General features: G+C 41.9%; 1 protein-coding gene across 2 annotated transcripts in view; it reads right to left on the bottom strand.

Annotated features, from left to right (window-relative positions):
* Positions 1-14,158, bottom strand: part of SEMA6A (semaphorin 6A) — a 129,875-nt gene that overhangs the window by 23,697 nt on the left and 92,020 nt on the right. Inside the window, exons 12-18 of one of the 2 annotated variants that reach the window (XM_065918229.1) lie at positions 13,097-13,252; positions 11,520-11,696; positions 11,022-11,162; positions 10,855-10,935; positions 8,612-8,670; positions 5,884-5,904; positions 469-624 (exon numbers count right to left, since the gene is read on the bottom strand). In XM_065918229.1, the coding sequence (XP_065774301.1) occupies positions 469-624; positions 5,884-5,904; positions 8,612-8,670; positions 10,855-10,935; positions 11,022-11,162; positions 11,520-11,696; positions 13,097-13,252 (791 nt within the window). The remainder of the gene's footprint in view (positions 1-468; positions 625-5,883; positions 5,905-8,611; positions 8,671-10,854; positions 10,936-11,021; positions 11,163-11,519; positions 11,697-13,096; positions 13,253-14,158) is intronic. The other variant, XM_065918230.1, reaches the window with a different exon arrangement.

Genomic DNA, 14,158 nt, shown 5'->3' with positions numbered 1-14,158 from the left:
TAAGGGTGAGGGATGGGACCAGGGATGGGACCAGGGATGGGATCAGCCCATTCACTGATTAAACGGGCTTTGACTACAATTACATGTACTTGCCAAAGCCTGCATTGCATTCCATCTTATTATGGGGGGAAAAAAGAGGATCCAAAAATCACTGGATGAGCTAAGAGGAGTGGAAAGGGAGTTTAGGAGCCAGCGTCCACTTTGGGCCAAGCCATGCCTCTCTTGGGTGGAGGAAGCTTAGAGGATGTGTTATTTGTTTTGTGTGGTTTCTCCTTGGTCAGGGAATCATTTCGGATCAAGCCTAGCACAGAGGATTGGGTTGCAGTCTTCTCTGAGACGCTTTCAATCAGAGTGTGTTGGAGGTCCGTTCCTTAAACGCTGCTGTGGTTCAGCTGGAAGCAGTTACACAGTCCTCCCCGCTCCTCCCTCCCTCTCCCCGCAGAGGAAGGGGTGCTTCCAAGGCCTTACCCTTCTTGTCCTGGTGATTATGGGAAGACACTGCCCCCAAAGAGTCTGTGCTGTCGCGTGACTCCTTCCAGTCCATCATTCCTCCCCTAGACTCATACCCCTCTTGAGCCGCCGAATCGGACGTGGTGGTGCTGGGCAAGAGGGAACTGGAGTGCCCTGTTTTCATCACAAATACAGTTAGGGGAGACATCACCAGAGACACCTGCTTTTTCTTTGCTCAGAGGCCAGGAGGTGGGACACCCACGCTGGCGGTAAAAGACTCAAAGGAGAGTGCCCTAGACATAACAGGGCTGGTGGTAGGATTCGGCAGAAGAGCCCTTGAACTTGCAGTTAGAGGGGGAAGGGCCAGGTCTTGTCTCTGCTGCCTGCTGGGTGAGCCCGAGGGAACCACTTAAGCTCCCTGGGCCTTGGTTTTCCTTGTGCACAAAAGAGAGGCCTCCCATGTTTGGAGGATAAAGTGGCATCATGCTGAAAGTGCCTAGCAGTGTCTGACACATAGTAGGTGCTCAGGAAATATCAGAGTCCCTGGGTATTCCCATGGTAGCACTAAGGCAGAATGTGTCCACTCCGGGGTAACAGTCATGATGATGGGGCCGGTGTATGGTCGTGGGTGGGTCTCTGCCCTGTCACAGACAACTCGGCTGCCCCGAGCCTTTCCCAGGGAGGATGTGTCTCGTATTCGGCTGCGCTGCAGCCTCACAGGCATTCCGCTTTCTAAAGGGAGCTGCTCCAGCCCTCCTGCCTGGAATACAGGGCTGAATGTTCTGCCTTGTTATGGCTTTGCCTTTTGTGTCTTACTCAAACCAAGTTAAGTTTCATGGTTTCCTGACTCATACCCGTGAGCGGTGGGTTTGGAGGCCACCATGACTGATACGATTCAGACTAGAAAGGGAGCGCTTTCTGAGATCCAGAGTCGCCTACCGCAGGATAATGCCAGGAGAAGGATGGCCAGGTTGGGAGTTATGGCAGAAATTGGACATTTCCTGTGAATACATTTCTGAGCCTTCCTTTCCATCATCCCACAAGGTTAAATGCAGATCGCATCTTGCGCTTTGATCTAAACTGTCACAATGATTTAAAGAAGCCCCACTACCTGTTATCTCTGGTGGAAATAAAAAATAACCTCTCTGTGATTTTCAAGTGGAGTCTTTGGCTTATTAAACCATCTTACCTATAGAAGCAACCTCTTGAACAATTTTTAAAAAGACATCAGGGAACTACTGTGAATGTGTAGTTGATGCCTTTGGTAGAAAGTAGGACAGATTTCACAAGTGACTCAGCCTTGGGCTGTGATCATCACACATGTGATAAATAAAATGCCGGCCACCAGAAAGAAAGATTCGAGTGAATGCACTGCATTCTTCTTTTTCACAATTATTATTGCAAGTTGGATTTTCAGGAGACTTTAATACTGTAAATTACAGACCATGTAACCATATACATACATGGTTATATATATAATGTGTGTGTGTGAATAAAGTAGGGAAAAGCAAGCAAACCAAGTGGGTATCTAAGCTATAGGATTTCTGTGTGAGCTCTACATTTAAAATGTTACCACAAAGCTTTAGTAACATTTAAGAGGCCTTTTTCTGTGTAGGGCTTGTTTGGCTTCTACACAGCTTCAAATATCCACTTTGCTGCAAAGAGCCTAGTTCATATCCAACTGCTAAAAACATGTTCATTTAAAACTCAAGAATGCTTGCATCTAGATTTTTTGTTTTTTACATTTCTGGGTTTCACATTTCATCTCCCAATACTGATAAGAGAATATGAGTAGGAAAATTAATAACTTGGAATTGGAAATGCAGACTTTCTTTATGCTTATATTGAGGTCTAAAATATAGCCTCTATTTTCTGCTGTTGAATTAACCATGCTCTCATGAAACATATTGTCAACCTAAGAGAGACTTCAGCATCCAAACAGTGAGAAATAGCTTTGTAGAGAGTCAGAAAGAGGGGGGAGGAAAAATGAAGCCTTTCCTCCAAGTAGCAAGAACTTCTTTTACCTGAATTGATATGCATTTTGAGCGCTTTCAATTTAACTGTGTTCAAGGGGCAATTTTATGGTAACGCCATAAGTATGGTTTAGGGAGAACATTTCTTAATATGGTAATCTAGGGGAAATAAATGCCTAAGGGACACATTTCTCTGTAGAAAAGAGTTCCTGGACCATATGTTGCAAATACATGGAAAAGTCATTGGTAATGGAAAGCTATGGCTATGAGGGGAAATTAGTGTGGACCAGATGGTAGTTAGGTAGGAAAATGTTGCACGCAAATGTGAGAAATCAGCTTCTGCCTATTGCTGAAATGTTAGTTTAATACCCACCACATCTCCATTTTCTCCATGTAAATCTAGAGAAACCATGCATCGTATATACTCAAATGGAAGAAAAAAACAGAGCAGCATGAGGCTTGTAATCTTTGAAACGTATGCTTGAGCACAGACAGTATGTGTCACTGGTGGAAGCAGATAGTCGGAGAAAGCAGTGCCTGATTCTCAGGAATTTTAGAACTACCATGTGAAAGCACCCGCAAGCAGCCGTCCTTCATTTGAAATCAAAGAAGTGTATTATTATGACCTTATTATTACAACCTCTCCAACTGTTAAATAGGTATCACTCATGTTTCTTCTTAGAGTCTGATTCTATGGGCTATATTGTTTTTGTGCATTCCCTAAGAAACTCTGTAACCAAAATTATGCAACAAAAACAGGCAATCATTTGTGGATATGGTATTACAGGTCAACAATTTGGAACCTATAATTTTGTCTTGTTAATCCAACACGAAAAATCATAATTTTAATCAGTGGAGCTTATTATGTATTATTCTTACAATATTCAAAGAAATAAATTTTAAAAGTTAACTCCAATATGCATCATATTGTTTCTCTATATCTACAAGTCTTTGTATTAGTAATTCCACAGGTTAGAGACCCTTCAAACTACTCTAACCTATTGACAATGATGGTAGCCAATTAGACACAGAGGAGGCACTAAATCAATACAAGAGAGGATGAGAGAAGGAAGACAATCAGGGTCCAATTCACTAAAAAGGGGTTCTTGTATATGTAACTGGTATTGCAGAGAGCTTCTACCATGCAGAGTTTGCATGGTTTATTGAGTAATTCTTTTTTTCAGAGGTAGGCAGTTCTTGTTCTGTGGGTCACTCTATGAGTCTGTACTCAGACACTGACCTTCAGTGTTATGGGAACACGTAAAGGACACAGCTAGACACTTTGGACTTTGGGGTTGGCTTCCTTGTTTATATCTGAGATAATAAAAACAGCAGTTTGGTTTTTCTTTTGATGGTACAAAAACAGTACCTTATCCAGTGCCTGGCACATAGTAGGTCCTAAGCAGCTGTCTGCAAATGAATGAATTAAATCTCTTCTAGGTGTATTAGCTCCAAAATAAGCATCTTTTGCAGTAGTTTGTGTAAAGAAAGTCTCCTGTGCTTTTATACTGTCTGAACCAGCCCTCATTTTGATGATCAGTTAATCATTTAACCACTTTACACTGGGGAGACTGAGCCTGAAATGGACAGAATTATTAGCTGAAAGGAAAATTCCAACTCTTCTTTAGTGTCATCAGAGAAACCACTGATGCAGCAAATGGGGATTGTCCTTTAAAGTGTTAATGTGGAGGAATTAATAAGTTCCTTTCCTTTTGTAAAGGCAGGAAGAGGGATCCATAAACTGAAAGTACTTTTTGTTCATCAAGAACATCCCATGCTATAATTATTCTATCTATATGAGAAACTACCTGGGAGTTAAAATTGGCCTTAGTACAACAGATGAATGCTGGGGAGGCTGCTGGTTCAAGTAGATTTGAGACCTGAATTTCTCAATATCTGATAAATATTATTCCATTATAGGAAATGGTTGCAAAGTATGATATTGGAAAGAGCAGCTGCTAACTGGTTCTCTTTCTGAAGGGCCCACTGAGCTACATGACGTCGCCTCCTGAGGAATGTTTCTCACAGTTGTTGGGGTTCAATATTCTGGCTTGAATCAGAGATGAGAGCAGGTTAAAGGTGGATGAATTCAGCGGGCTTATTGACTCCACACTGCCTCACTTCATGACAGGAGACTGGGTGTTGTTTTCCGTATCTGTAGAGCCGCCATTTATAAGATAGACTTTAGGACTTTAAAAGAGGCATTTTATTGATACTAGTTAGACACAGGAGTGACAGTTTCCACCGAGCTATTAAACACATTTGTAGCCATCAGGAGCTGCTTCTCTGAATTCTAAATCTACCTTGCTTTCTTTTCCTTCCTTTATTTTGTTCTCTTCCTGTTACCTACCTCTACGTTGAAAGACTGACCTGGAGCTGTTACTGTTATGTATTTCAAAACATAAAAATAAATGATAAAATGTCTGCATATCAATGAAACTTGTAGTCCCCATTATAATGCAGAAGCTTAAATTTGCCGTTACATATGTGCTGTTCATTATCTTTAAAAAAAAAAAACCCACATGAATAGTTTACCTTAATAAACATTTGGGGAAGCTTTGAGAAAAGAAACTGGAACATTTCAATTACATATTAACTTTCCTTATAAAGAGCTCAGAATATCTGTTTATGGACTTATGGGCTTTATTTAGTATAGTGTCTGTGTATTTCAGAGCAGGAACAATGGGATAGATCCTGTCTGCACATCATTTCGACTGCATCACTCTTCCTTATATACATTTAAAGAAATATTACTGAAGATAGGTCTAAAAATTCATATTCCATGTATGATTAAATTTTGATGGCTATATTGGAAAGTTTTGCCTATTAATAACTTGGTATCTGCATTCTGTGTGGATTTTTCCTGCAGAGGATGTTGTTCTGAAAGTCAGCATTTTGGGGACTGGTACCATCTATCAGGTACGGAGCTGTGGCCTATTATTTATAAGCACTGTTCTTTTACCTTGGATGTACTTATGTCCAAAAGCAATTTCTTCTCCCTCAAGAACTCATTAAATGCATTCACCAAATTCCCTAAGGTTGGCATATTTCATGTTATGTGGATTAAAAATGTAAGACTCATTCTCACATGTCAGTTGTCTCACATATGTGGAGAAATTTTTGAAGCATCATAAAAGCTAGGAATAATTTTAGTGAATTGGGGCCCTGAAGTAGCAAAGGATCTGGTCCATGATGTTTAGGAATGAAAACTCTAAACTACCACAGGATGAGTGGCTTGAAGAATAAGAAAACAAAACAAAACCATAAACTGACCATATACTGTGTTGTAAGACATTTCATGATCTGGTAGAGGAGTTGAAATGTCTATAAAAAATAATGAGAATTTAAAAGTTAATTGAAAAAGAAACATAAGATTCGGAAATACTCAAGAGGGTTAGTGAAATAGGATTTCACGAATAGATTTTCATTGCTGTGAAATTATAAGTAACATCTTCCTTACCATTCAGTGCCACGAAGGAATCTGAAAGACAAAAGGGAGAAGTGAGTTACTTAATGTTTAACACTCTGCTCTATGTGACTTTTGTAATCAGTGGGAATGAGCGGATACAGAGCTGTGCTAACAAGGCCTATACTAAGTAAGTGCATTTTAATTTCTGCTTGTAACAGAAGATGCTTCGTATTTGGTTCAGTTTCATATCCCTGTGTCTCTTTACCAAGTGGGTTTCCTCAAAGTCATGCCTTTGTTGCCAAGAGGCAGAGAAAAAGCAGGCGTGAGTGCAGGGCAAGGTAATTGTGATTCTACATAAGCCCTGCTCCATCAGGAGGGACGTCTACATGGATAAGATGAGTCACGTCTGGACCACACTTACGAAGCACTTGTTCTTTATATTCTCTCTCATTTCATCCTCCCAACTGTGCTGTGAGGAACTGTCCAGTATCACAATGTTCTGACCTCAGCAGGGGTTTAAGTTAGGAAATTAACAAAAATAAAAATCACACATATAGACATCATCCTGTATTTGTGCGTGCATGCATGTAAATATGTGCTGTGTATCTGGGTCATGTCACTGGTTCACTCAGCCTGCTCCTCAGCCTGTGATACTGCCTCTTTATGGTTTCCTCATTTCCCCTAAAACTTCTGTGAGAGAGTCCTTGTGCAGCAGGTATCTAAGTCCTGTGAACGCCTGGGTGTGACTAGGTAACAACCAACAGAGCTAGGTCATGCTCCAGTGGGCGCCCACTAGAAAAGTCACTACCCGCTGCCTGGAGCAGGCACCCCATGTGCCTCTTGGGAATGGGGTGTCAGGTTATGCAGAACACGAAAACACGGGGCCTTGACCCCCGAGACTGAAGGCAAATCTCCGACCTTGGACCTGAAGGCCTGCCCCGTGCTCCGCCCTGGGACCCGGGTGCGGTGTGAACCTGCTTTGTAGTTGACACCTCAGAGAGCCAGTAACATTTTCCCACTTTTCATGTGTGCGCCTATTCAACCCACATCGATACCCCTGTTTTTTCTACAGAGGCCTTTATCATCAACTCATAAAAATATGAAGAAAATATTCACTGACATCAGCTAATTAAGTTCACTCACAGAGACACACATACAGACCAAAGTTTGTTTTCCCTAAAAATGGCACTGGAAGGCGCCAACTTGACTAAGGTCCATCAAACATCACACTGTTTCACTGCACACACCTAACAGATCTTTCGGTGATGCCACTGTCTCCTATGTCTACTTCTTAATTCAGATTTTGTGTGTGAGGACATAGTAGGAAAAAGACAAAGGAAGGAGCTTTTGCCAATATATATATATGCAAACAAAAAATATATATGACCAAGAATTTGGAGATGAGGCTGTCTGAAGCCCTCTTTATTTAATTATGTCTCTTCTCCAGAAAAGATAAGGTATTAAATGGCACCTAAGAGTCTGTCATTTCAGGACTCATGCCTCAAAGATGGAGAGTTATATCCATGATTTTCATTATCGAATCAAGTATCAGAAGTAATATAATTTCATTCCCCTAGGAGCTATTTCTGGTGCCATTCTGAATGCAAACTTCTTGAAAATTCATCACATATAACATTTTGAAACATGGCAAACTAAACATTTTTCAAGGGTATGGCATTATTCTCTACATTAGTGTTAATAAAGCATTTTCAAGAGAATATGGATATTAGTCAGATCACTGAATAGCTGGGCAGAGTTCTGACTAGGATCCTTTATATAAAGTTCTAACTAAAATATTAACATCCAACTAGTCCATCCTAAAGGAGATCAGTGCTGGGTGTTCATTGGAAGGGCTGATGTTGGAGCTGAAACTCTAATACTTTGGCCGCCTTACGCGAAGAGCTGACTCATTTGAAAAGACCCTGATGCTGGGAAAGATTGAGGGCAGGAGGAGAAGGGGATGACAGAGCATGAGATGGTTGGATGGCATCACCGACTCAGTGGACATGGGTTTGAGTAAACTCCGGGAGCTGGTGATGGACAGGGAGGCCTGGTGTGCTGCGGTTCATGGGGTTGAAAAGAGTCGGACCCGACTGAGCAACTGAACAGAATAACTTTGAAATGAACCCTGAGATTTAGCACAGTAGGTCAGTTCTTATAAAAAGGGTATTTTGAATCACTTTGTACTTAGTGGGTTCTTTCTGAACATTTGTTTTTATTGCAAATGAATAAACATAAGTCTAATTAAAAAATTACTTTTGTTCGATATGTTCAAGAAAATAAAATAGTCCCATTTAACTTAAAAAACAGAGTTCAGTGATCAACTTTTTAAATCATTTGTCTAAAAATTATGCCAATATTGTATTTTTAAAGACAAAACTAGTGTTGTTTTGGCTTTTATTTAATTTTTTAATAGTTTTTTATTCTTTAATTGGAGGAAAATTACTTTACAGTGTTGTGTTGGTAAAGCTGGTTTTTAAGTGGAAATGCTGATATAGTTGACTGTTCTGTTACAGGTTCATCCTCAAGAGTGAATTTGTTTCACAACATTTATGATAACAAACTAGGTGCCAGCATTTTCAGCAACAGCACTGACAACTCTGGCTTCAAAAGACAGTTTTCTCTGATATTTAGAAGGTGCTTTATGTTATTTTTGCATGTTTTAGAGGCAGCTGCACTCAACTTCACATGTGGGGTCATGTTTCTAGGCCATTCTATAAAAGCATCCTTTATCGACTAAATATCCCAAAACAAGCATGGATAAAAAAACTCCACTTACTGTGACAATCCCCCAGGCCATCGGTATTGCCACGCTCTATGTCCTGTTCAAAAGTCAGTCTTCAAAAGGAAGGAGGGAGAAGACAGAAACAGATTCAATGATATGAGTTTATTCCAGCATGTGTCTTAAGTTTCACTAAAGCAACTAACACAGTTTAAAAAACTGAGTGCCAGGTATAAAAAGAAGTAGATAAAACAGCTTGAAAATTTATCTCCGAAGTTTATAGAAATGAGTCCTTTGTGAATCTCCAAGGAGAAGCCATGGTTTGGGCAGTCAATTCAGGTTTTATCCAGGGGGTAAACAATTTTGTGGATCACCTATATCACTCTTTGCTGCTAATGCCCTGAGCATTTTTGAAACATCTGAAAAGTTTAAACATTAACCAACATCCTGATGGAAGTGATACAGAAGTCTATTTAAGAAAAGCGTTTTCCTCTCTCCTTTCTCTTTCATACCAACTCTTGCCTTCCTAGAGCTTTATCTATTTCTTTGTTTAGAAATAACTTTGTATAGCAAAGTGTTCACAGTGGTCGGTGGATATAAGGGGCCTCTGAGAGGACACAGGACACAGTGGTGTGTTTTGCTGAGACTATGTGGGTATTTTGTTCACACCTGGCCCCCACGTCCAGTTCTCAGGAGTATTGCTCTCATGCTCCTCTACAGGTTCAGTCTTCTTTCAAGTCCACTAGGTTACCTTTGGGCTGCATAAACTTTATACCCCAGAAGGACTGATCTTAATAGTTTTGATTTTTAAATAAACACACTGGAATAGTCCAAAGGAGTCTTGTTTTTTGGGGGGACCTCTGCTCTTCTTTCTGCAACATACTCAAAACTCTGATTTTGCAACTGCCTTCAGAGTTTATTTATGAGCCATCTCGGAATACTACTTTGACAGTCACACCTTGATCTAATAATCTGTGGTGTTTGTTTCTAGTGTTTTTATGCTGTGTCAAAAATCAAATTCAGCCTCAAAGGATAAAGATTTCTAGTTGTAATGAAAGCCAGGATTCACCCGGTCCTGAGGCCACGTTCCAAGGAGAGTTCCACGTGGTTTGAACAATTGGGTTCTCATGCTGACTTAAAAATGATTCTTAACATTCAGTCTTATTGCCTTTGTTACACCTTGACTAAAGAAAGGAGATAGGCCATTTCTCAGCTTCTCTCACTGTGCGCTTCTGTGATCCTTCCTCCTTCACTTCAAGGTCCCCGTGAAAAGCTATAAAGCCCTCACACTGTCGTCTGTCAGTACTGCTACTTGCAAAGCTGATCTAATACTGCATGGTGAGTCAACCCTTTGCATTAGCCAGATTTCCAGGTCAGACTTTACAGTTTACATCAGCTCTATTTATGGGAATACTTTCCCTCAAATTATGCAGGTGGTGGTCAATCAGCTGTCCTATCTAACTTGCTATTCTCAAATGGGAGAGGGGACTCTCCCATTGTGTTGGGAGGACAATTCCTTTTGCCTGGTGGATTGGGGGAAGTGAAGAAATGAACTGTGCTGGCATCTGGTGTCTTCCTTGAAATGCCATAACCTGTCAAGGATATGCACATATCTCCAAATGTTATTTTGGATTTCAAATCCACAGAAGTAAAAGCATAAAGCCTTTGAACTGACACCATCCAAGCACTGGAAGTCAGGGTAACAATTCTCAGCACCAAAATCACATGCGTGGTAGACTGGCTTGATCTAGCTGATCTGCTGGAGAAATGCCAAGAACTGATTGACTCCCTAATGAGGAATAGGGTCAGCTGTTCCATGGTGCAGGAGAAAGGTTTATTGGATGTGTAAACCATGCTTGCAGTACAAATGCATTGCTTATTAACAAATGCCCTGCAGTTTCTTCTCAGCCCTGGATGGTCAATTACAGGGGCCAGTTTTGCTATGGCTGGGACAGACCACATCACTAACCTAATTGGTACCCTCCTGCTCCCCTTCTCTGCCGTTCTTGCACTATGATCATCAAGGCACATACCCTCTTGTCCCTCTCCCTAGGGAATACTTAAAGTCCACTGTGTTGTTTTTCTCTGTTTTTACTCAATCTGAGGATGGATGGTTAATCAATTGCAAGTCTGCCACGTGTGATGTTGGGGTGTTCTATGAAATGGGAAAGGGAAGGAGAATGGTGGCAGTCACAATGATAAGGTATGTGCACAGAATGCCGAGCAGCAGTGGTGTGTGTGAGCACAACCAATCCTATGTTTAGGCCACTTTAAACTCTCTCATGCCTCAGGCTCCTTACCTGCTGCTGGGCGACAGATGGGCACACGCACCTGCTTCCTTTACCCACCCACAGTAGGGGTCTCTGGAAGCAATACAGGTTCTGCAGGAAGAGAATGACTGTGAGCTTACCGAGGACCCTTCCCTAAGCACTGTGAACATCCAATGATCAATGAGGCAAATACATACTTTTTACACTTGCCATGCCGCTCACACCGGCCAAGGGGAACCTTGATCACACAAGTGGAGAATGCAACATACAGAGAGCTGCTGGCTTTGTCCAGCTGCATGCCCATGATCCTCTTGTCTTCTACTCCGTCATAGCTGCACCTAAATTTTTAAGGCAGTATAATATCATTCATAGTCTCTCTTGGGCTAGTTCTCTTTTTCCTGTCACCACCTGACACCCCTGCTCCCAGCCCATGAGGTTAGATCTCTTCATCTGATCTAACTGAAGAAGCGATGGATCCTTATGTGTGCACATACATACATATGTGTTTACCTATATAAACACACACATTAGCAGCAAGGAGAAAATAATGCTTTTAAAATATGAAAGCATTTTTACAAATAATGCTAAAAGTCATCTTAAATGCATAAAATCTAAGTCTACCATGATTTCTCTGAATGGAAAAGATAATAACGTGACAAATAATTACTAGAAAAAGAACCAAACGTTCTACGCACTTTTCAGGATTGTAAACGCTCATCTCCTCCAGGAAAAGGCTGTCATTTAGGAAACCGCTGTTTCCTGTCCTGGCCAAGAATTTCAAGATGATTCCCTTCTCGGATCCCAGGAAAACCACAGTGTGGTTCTGATATGGGCCAGCAGCGGTATCCACCGCAATTTTGGTCAGGCGGTATCTAAAATGACAAGATCACATTTTTTATATCTTTGTTGGTCTTTCATTAACGTGTCCCCCTTTTCCACTTCAAACAATTCTGATTGAGCTTTCTAGTAAGAACCTCAAGAAAAATATATGCATATAAATAATGCTCTCAAGCTGTTCTGCTCCTTTATTTCCATATGCAGAGCATTAGTATGGCTCCAAGGGGAGGAAAGAGGTATGTATGTGCAGAAGCCAAGTTACATAATAAATACGTAGCCATACCATCTGAAACCACTCAGCAATTACCCCTCCCATGAGCAACAAGGAGAGACTGATGTCTTCTATGAAGAGGGGAAGAAATAAAGTGAACTCATTTAATATTTCACACTAACCACTAACGTTTCACAGAATACTGAAAAGAAAAGCCCTGGCTACCATTTTTTCACACTCTTCCTCTGAGGTGCCAAGACTTGTCAATAAAACGTCAGGTTGGGAAGATTTCGGATTGTGTACAGGGGGGTTGAGAGTTCTGAAGGATGGGGGGAGGGCTAGAGTGTGAATGGCACTGTTAATAAATAAAAGGATATAAAAGCCAAACATAATTCATTTAAAGCCAAAGGTAAAGAGCGTTAGTCCTTGTCATCCTCTTAGGTAAGTCCTACATGGCATCTTCCTTCTCTAAAGTCCCACAGCAGTTCAACAGTCCATGGATACCCTTTTCTCTGTAAGCAGTGTGGCAGGAACTGGAAAATATGGACTCTTCTGCAAGTTATATACCATGGTTTCCATCTTACAGGCAAGAACTATTATAGTACTTTGTGCGTGCAAAGTTGCTTCAGTCATGTCTGACTCTATGTGACCCCATGGACTGTAGCCTGCCAGACTCCTCTGTCCATGGGATTCTCCAGGCAAGAATACTGGAGTGGGTTGCCATGCCCTTCTCCAGGGGGTCTTCCTGATCCAGGGATTGAACCCAGGTCTCCTGCATTGTAGACAGATTCTTTACTGTCTGAGCTGTCAGGGGGGCCTGTGTGATAGCTAACAATTCAGAGACAGCGCTCAGATGGAATCTGCAGCATGTTTTGCAACCACAACAAATAGGTGTGTACATCCATTGGCTGACTGTCTTCATGCTCCTCTACTTGAATACACATGGAATTAACCAGCTAAGGCAAAGGAGACATCTTTGTTTTCTCTAATTGCTGGCCCGGGTCCAGTTACCCTGAAACTCTCTGAACTGTGTTTTCACTGGGAATGTGGTTATGGGGGTTTGGTGGCATCCACCCAACCACCCAGGACTTCAGAACTGAACCCAGGCCTGGATGACAGAAGGGGTTCGTGGCACTTCAAATCACGATCCACCGATGACAGGTCCAATGATCATGGGCAGCAACAGGGGAAATCCAGTAAGGACGCGGTTTGCCTGACACTCACCTGACCATCGTCCTCAGGAACCACGGCCTGTTGATGATGGACGGAACGGCCTCATCCATAAGCGGGTGCGTTTTGATGAAATTCAAGGTGTCGTCAGGAAATTCATTGGAGGTGGTGTATTTTTCTAAGGAGGAGGAGCCGGCGCAGCAGCCTGGCCTACAGAGAAACAAAGGAAGGGAGCTTCTATCACGCTTTATGGCAAATTCTTTGAATGAGCTGCTTCTCTGTGCAACTCACATGAGGGAGAATAGACTTGAGGCTGAGAATAGGAAGCTGAACAATGCATAATGCCACCAAAAATATGCTTAGATTGCCTTGGGCCGCCTCCGCGCTCCATAGAGAAGCCTGAGCCAGGACGGTTCAGCCTTGGCTGAGAGCAGCCGGGTTTCCCCGCCAGAAACACAAACAAACCCCATAAACAGTGATGGAGCTCGAAACAAATGAGAGTTTCGAAACAAGTGAGACATTTGCACGTCTCTGGGACTGCTCTGCCTGTCCTAAAACCTTGCTAGGAGTTCTGGAGGTATTTGTTCTACAGGAGACAACTGGGCTGACTTTTTCACAAATGTAGAAAACAAAGGTGTTCAAAAAGTTGCTGGCCTTATGTAACCTGCTTCGTGGTGGTGGTTTAGTTGCTAAGCCGTGTCCATCTCTTTTGCCACCCCATGGACTGTAGCCCACCAGGCTCCTCTGTCCATGGGATTTCTCAGACAAGAATACTGGAGTGAGTTGCCATTTCCTTCTCCAGGGGATCCTCCCAATGCAGGGACTGAACCTGCATCTCCTGCTTGGCAGGCAGATTCTTTACCACTGAACCTACCTGCTAGACTCAGTATAACCCTCTCTCATTACCAGGAGGTCAGGGAACCTTTTGTTTTTTATTGCTTTCATTTGATTTGGGTAGGCGTGAAAAGCCAATTACACTGAAATTCTTGTCTGAAAAGTCATTTTAAAACACGCTGAACAATGACACTGAAGATGGGTTTCTAAAAGAAATGACATGGTTTCAAAAGTCAAGGTATACCTCAGCAAAGTCAGATTAGGGAGATACTAGAGCCAGTC

This window comes from Muntiacus reevesi, chromosome 1 (assembly GCF_963930625.1).
Source record: "Muntiacus reevesi chromosome 1, mMunRee1.1, whole genome shotgun sequence".
In the NCBI taxonomy this organism is placed as follows: domain Eukaryota; kingdom Metazoa; phylum Chordata; class Mammalia; order Artiodactyla; family Cervidae; genus Muntiacus; species Muntiacus reevesi.
Note: the sequence above shows the minus strand (reverse complement) of the source record. Positions and strands in the feature narration are given on the sequence as shown.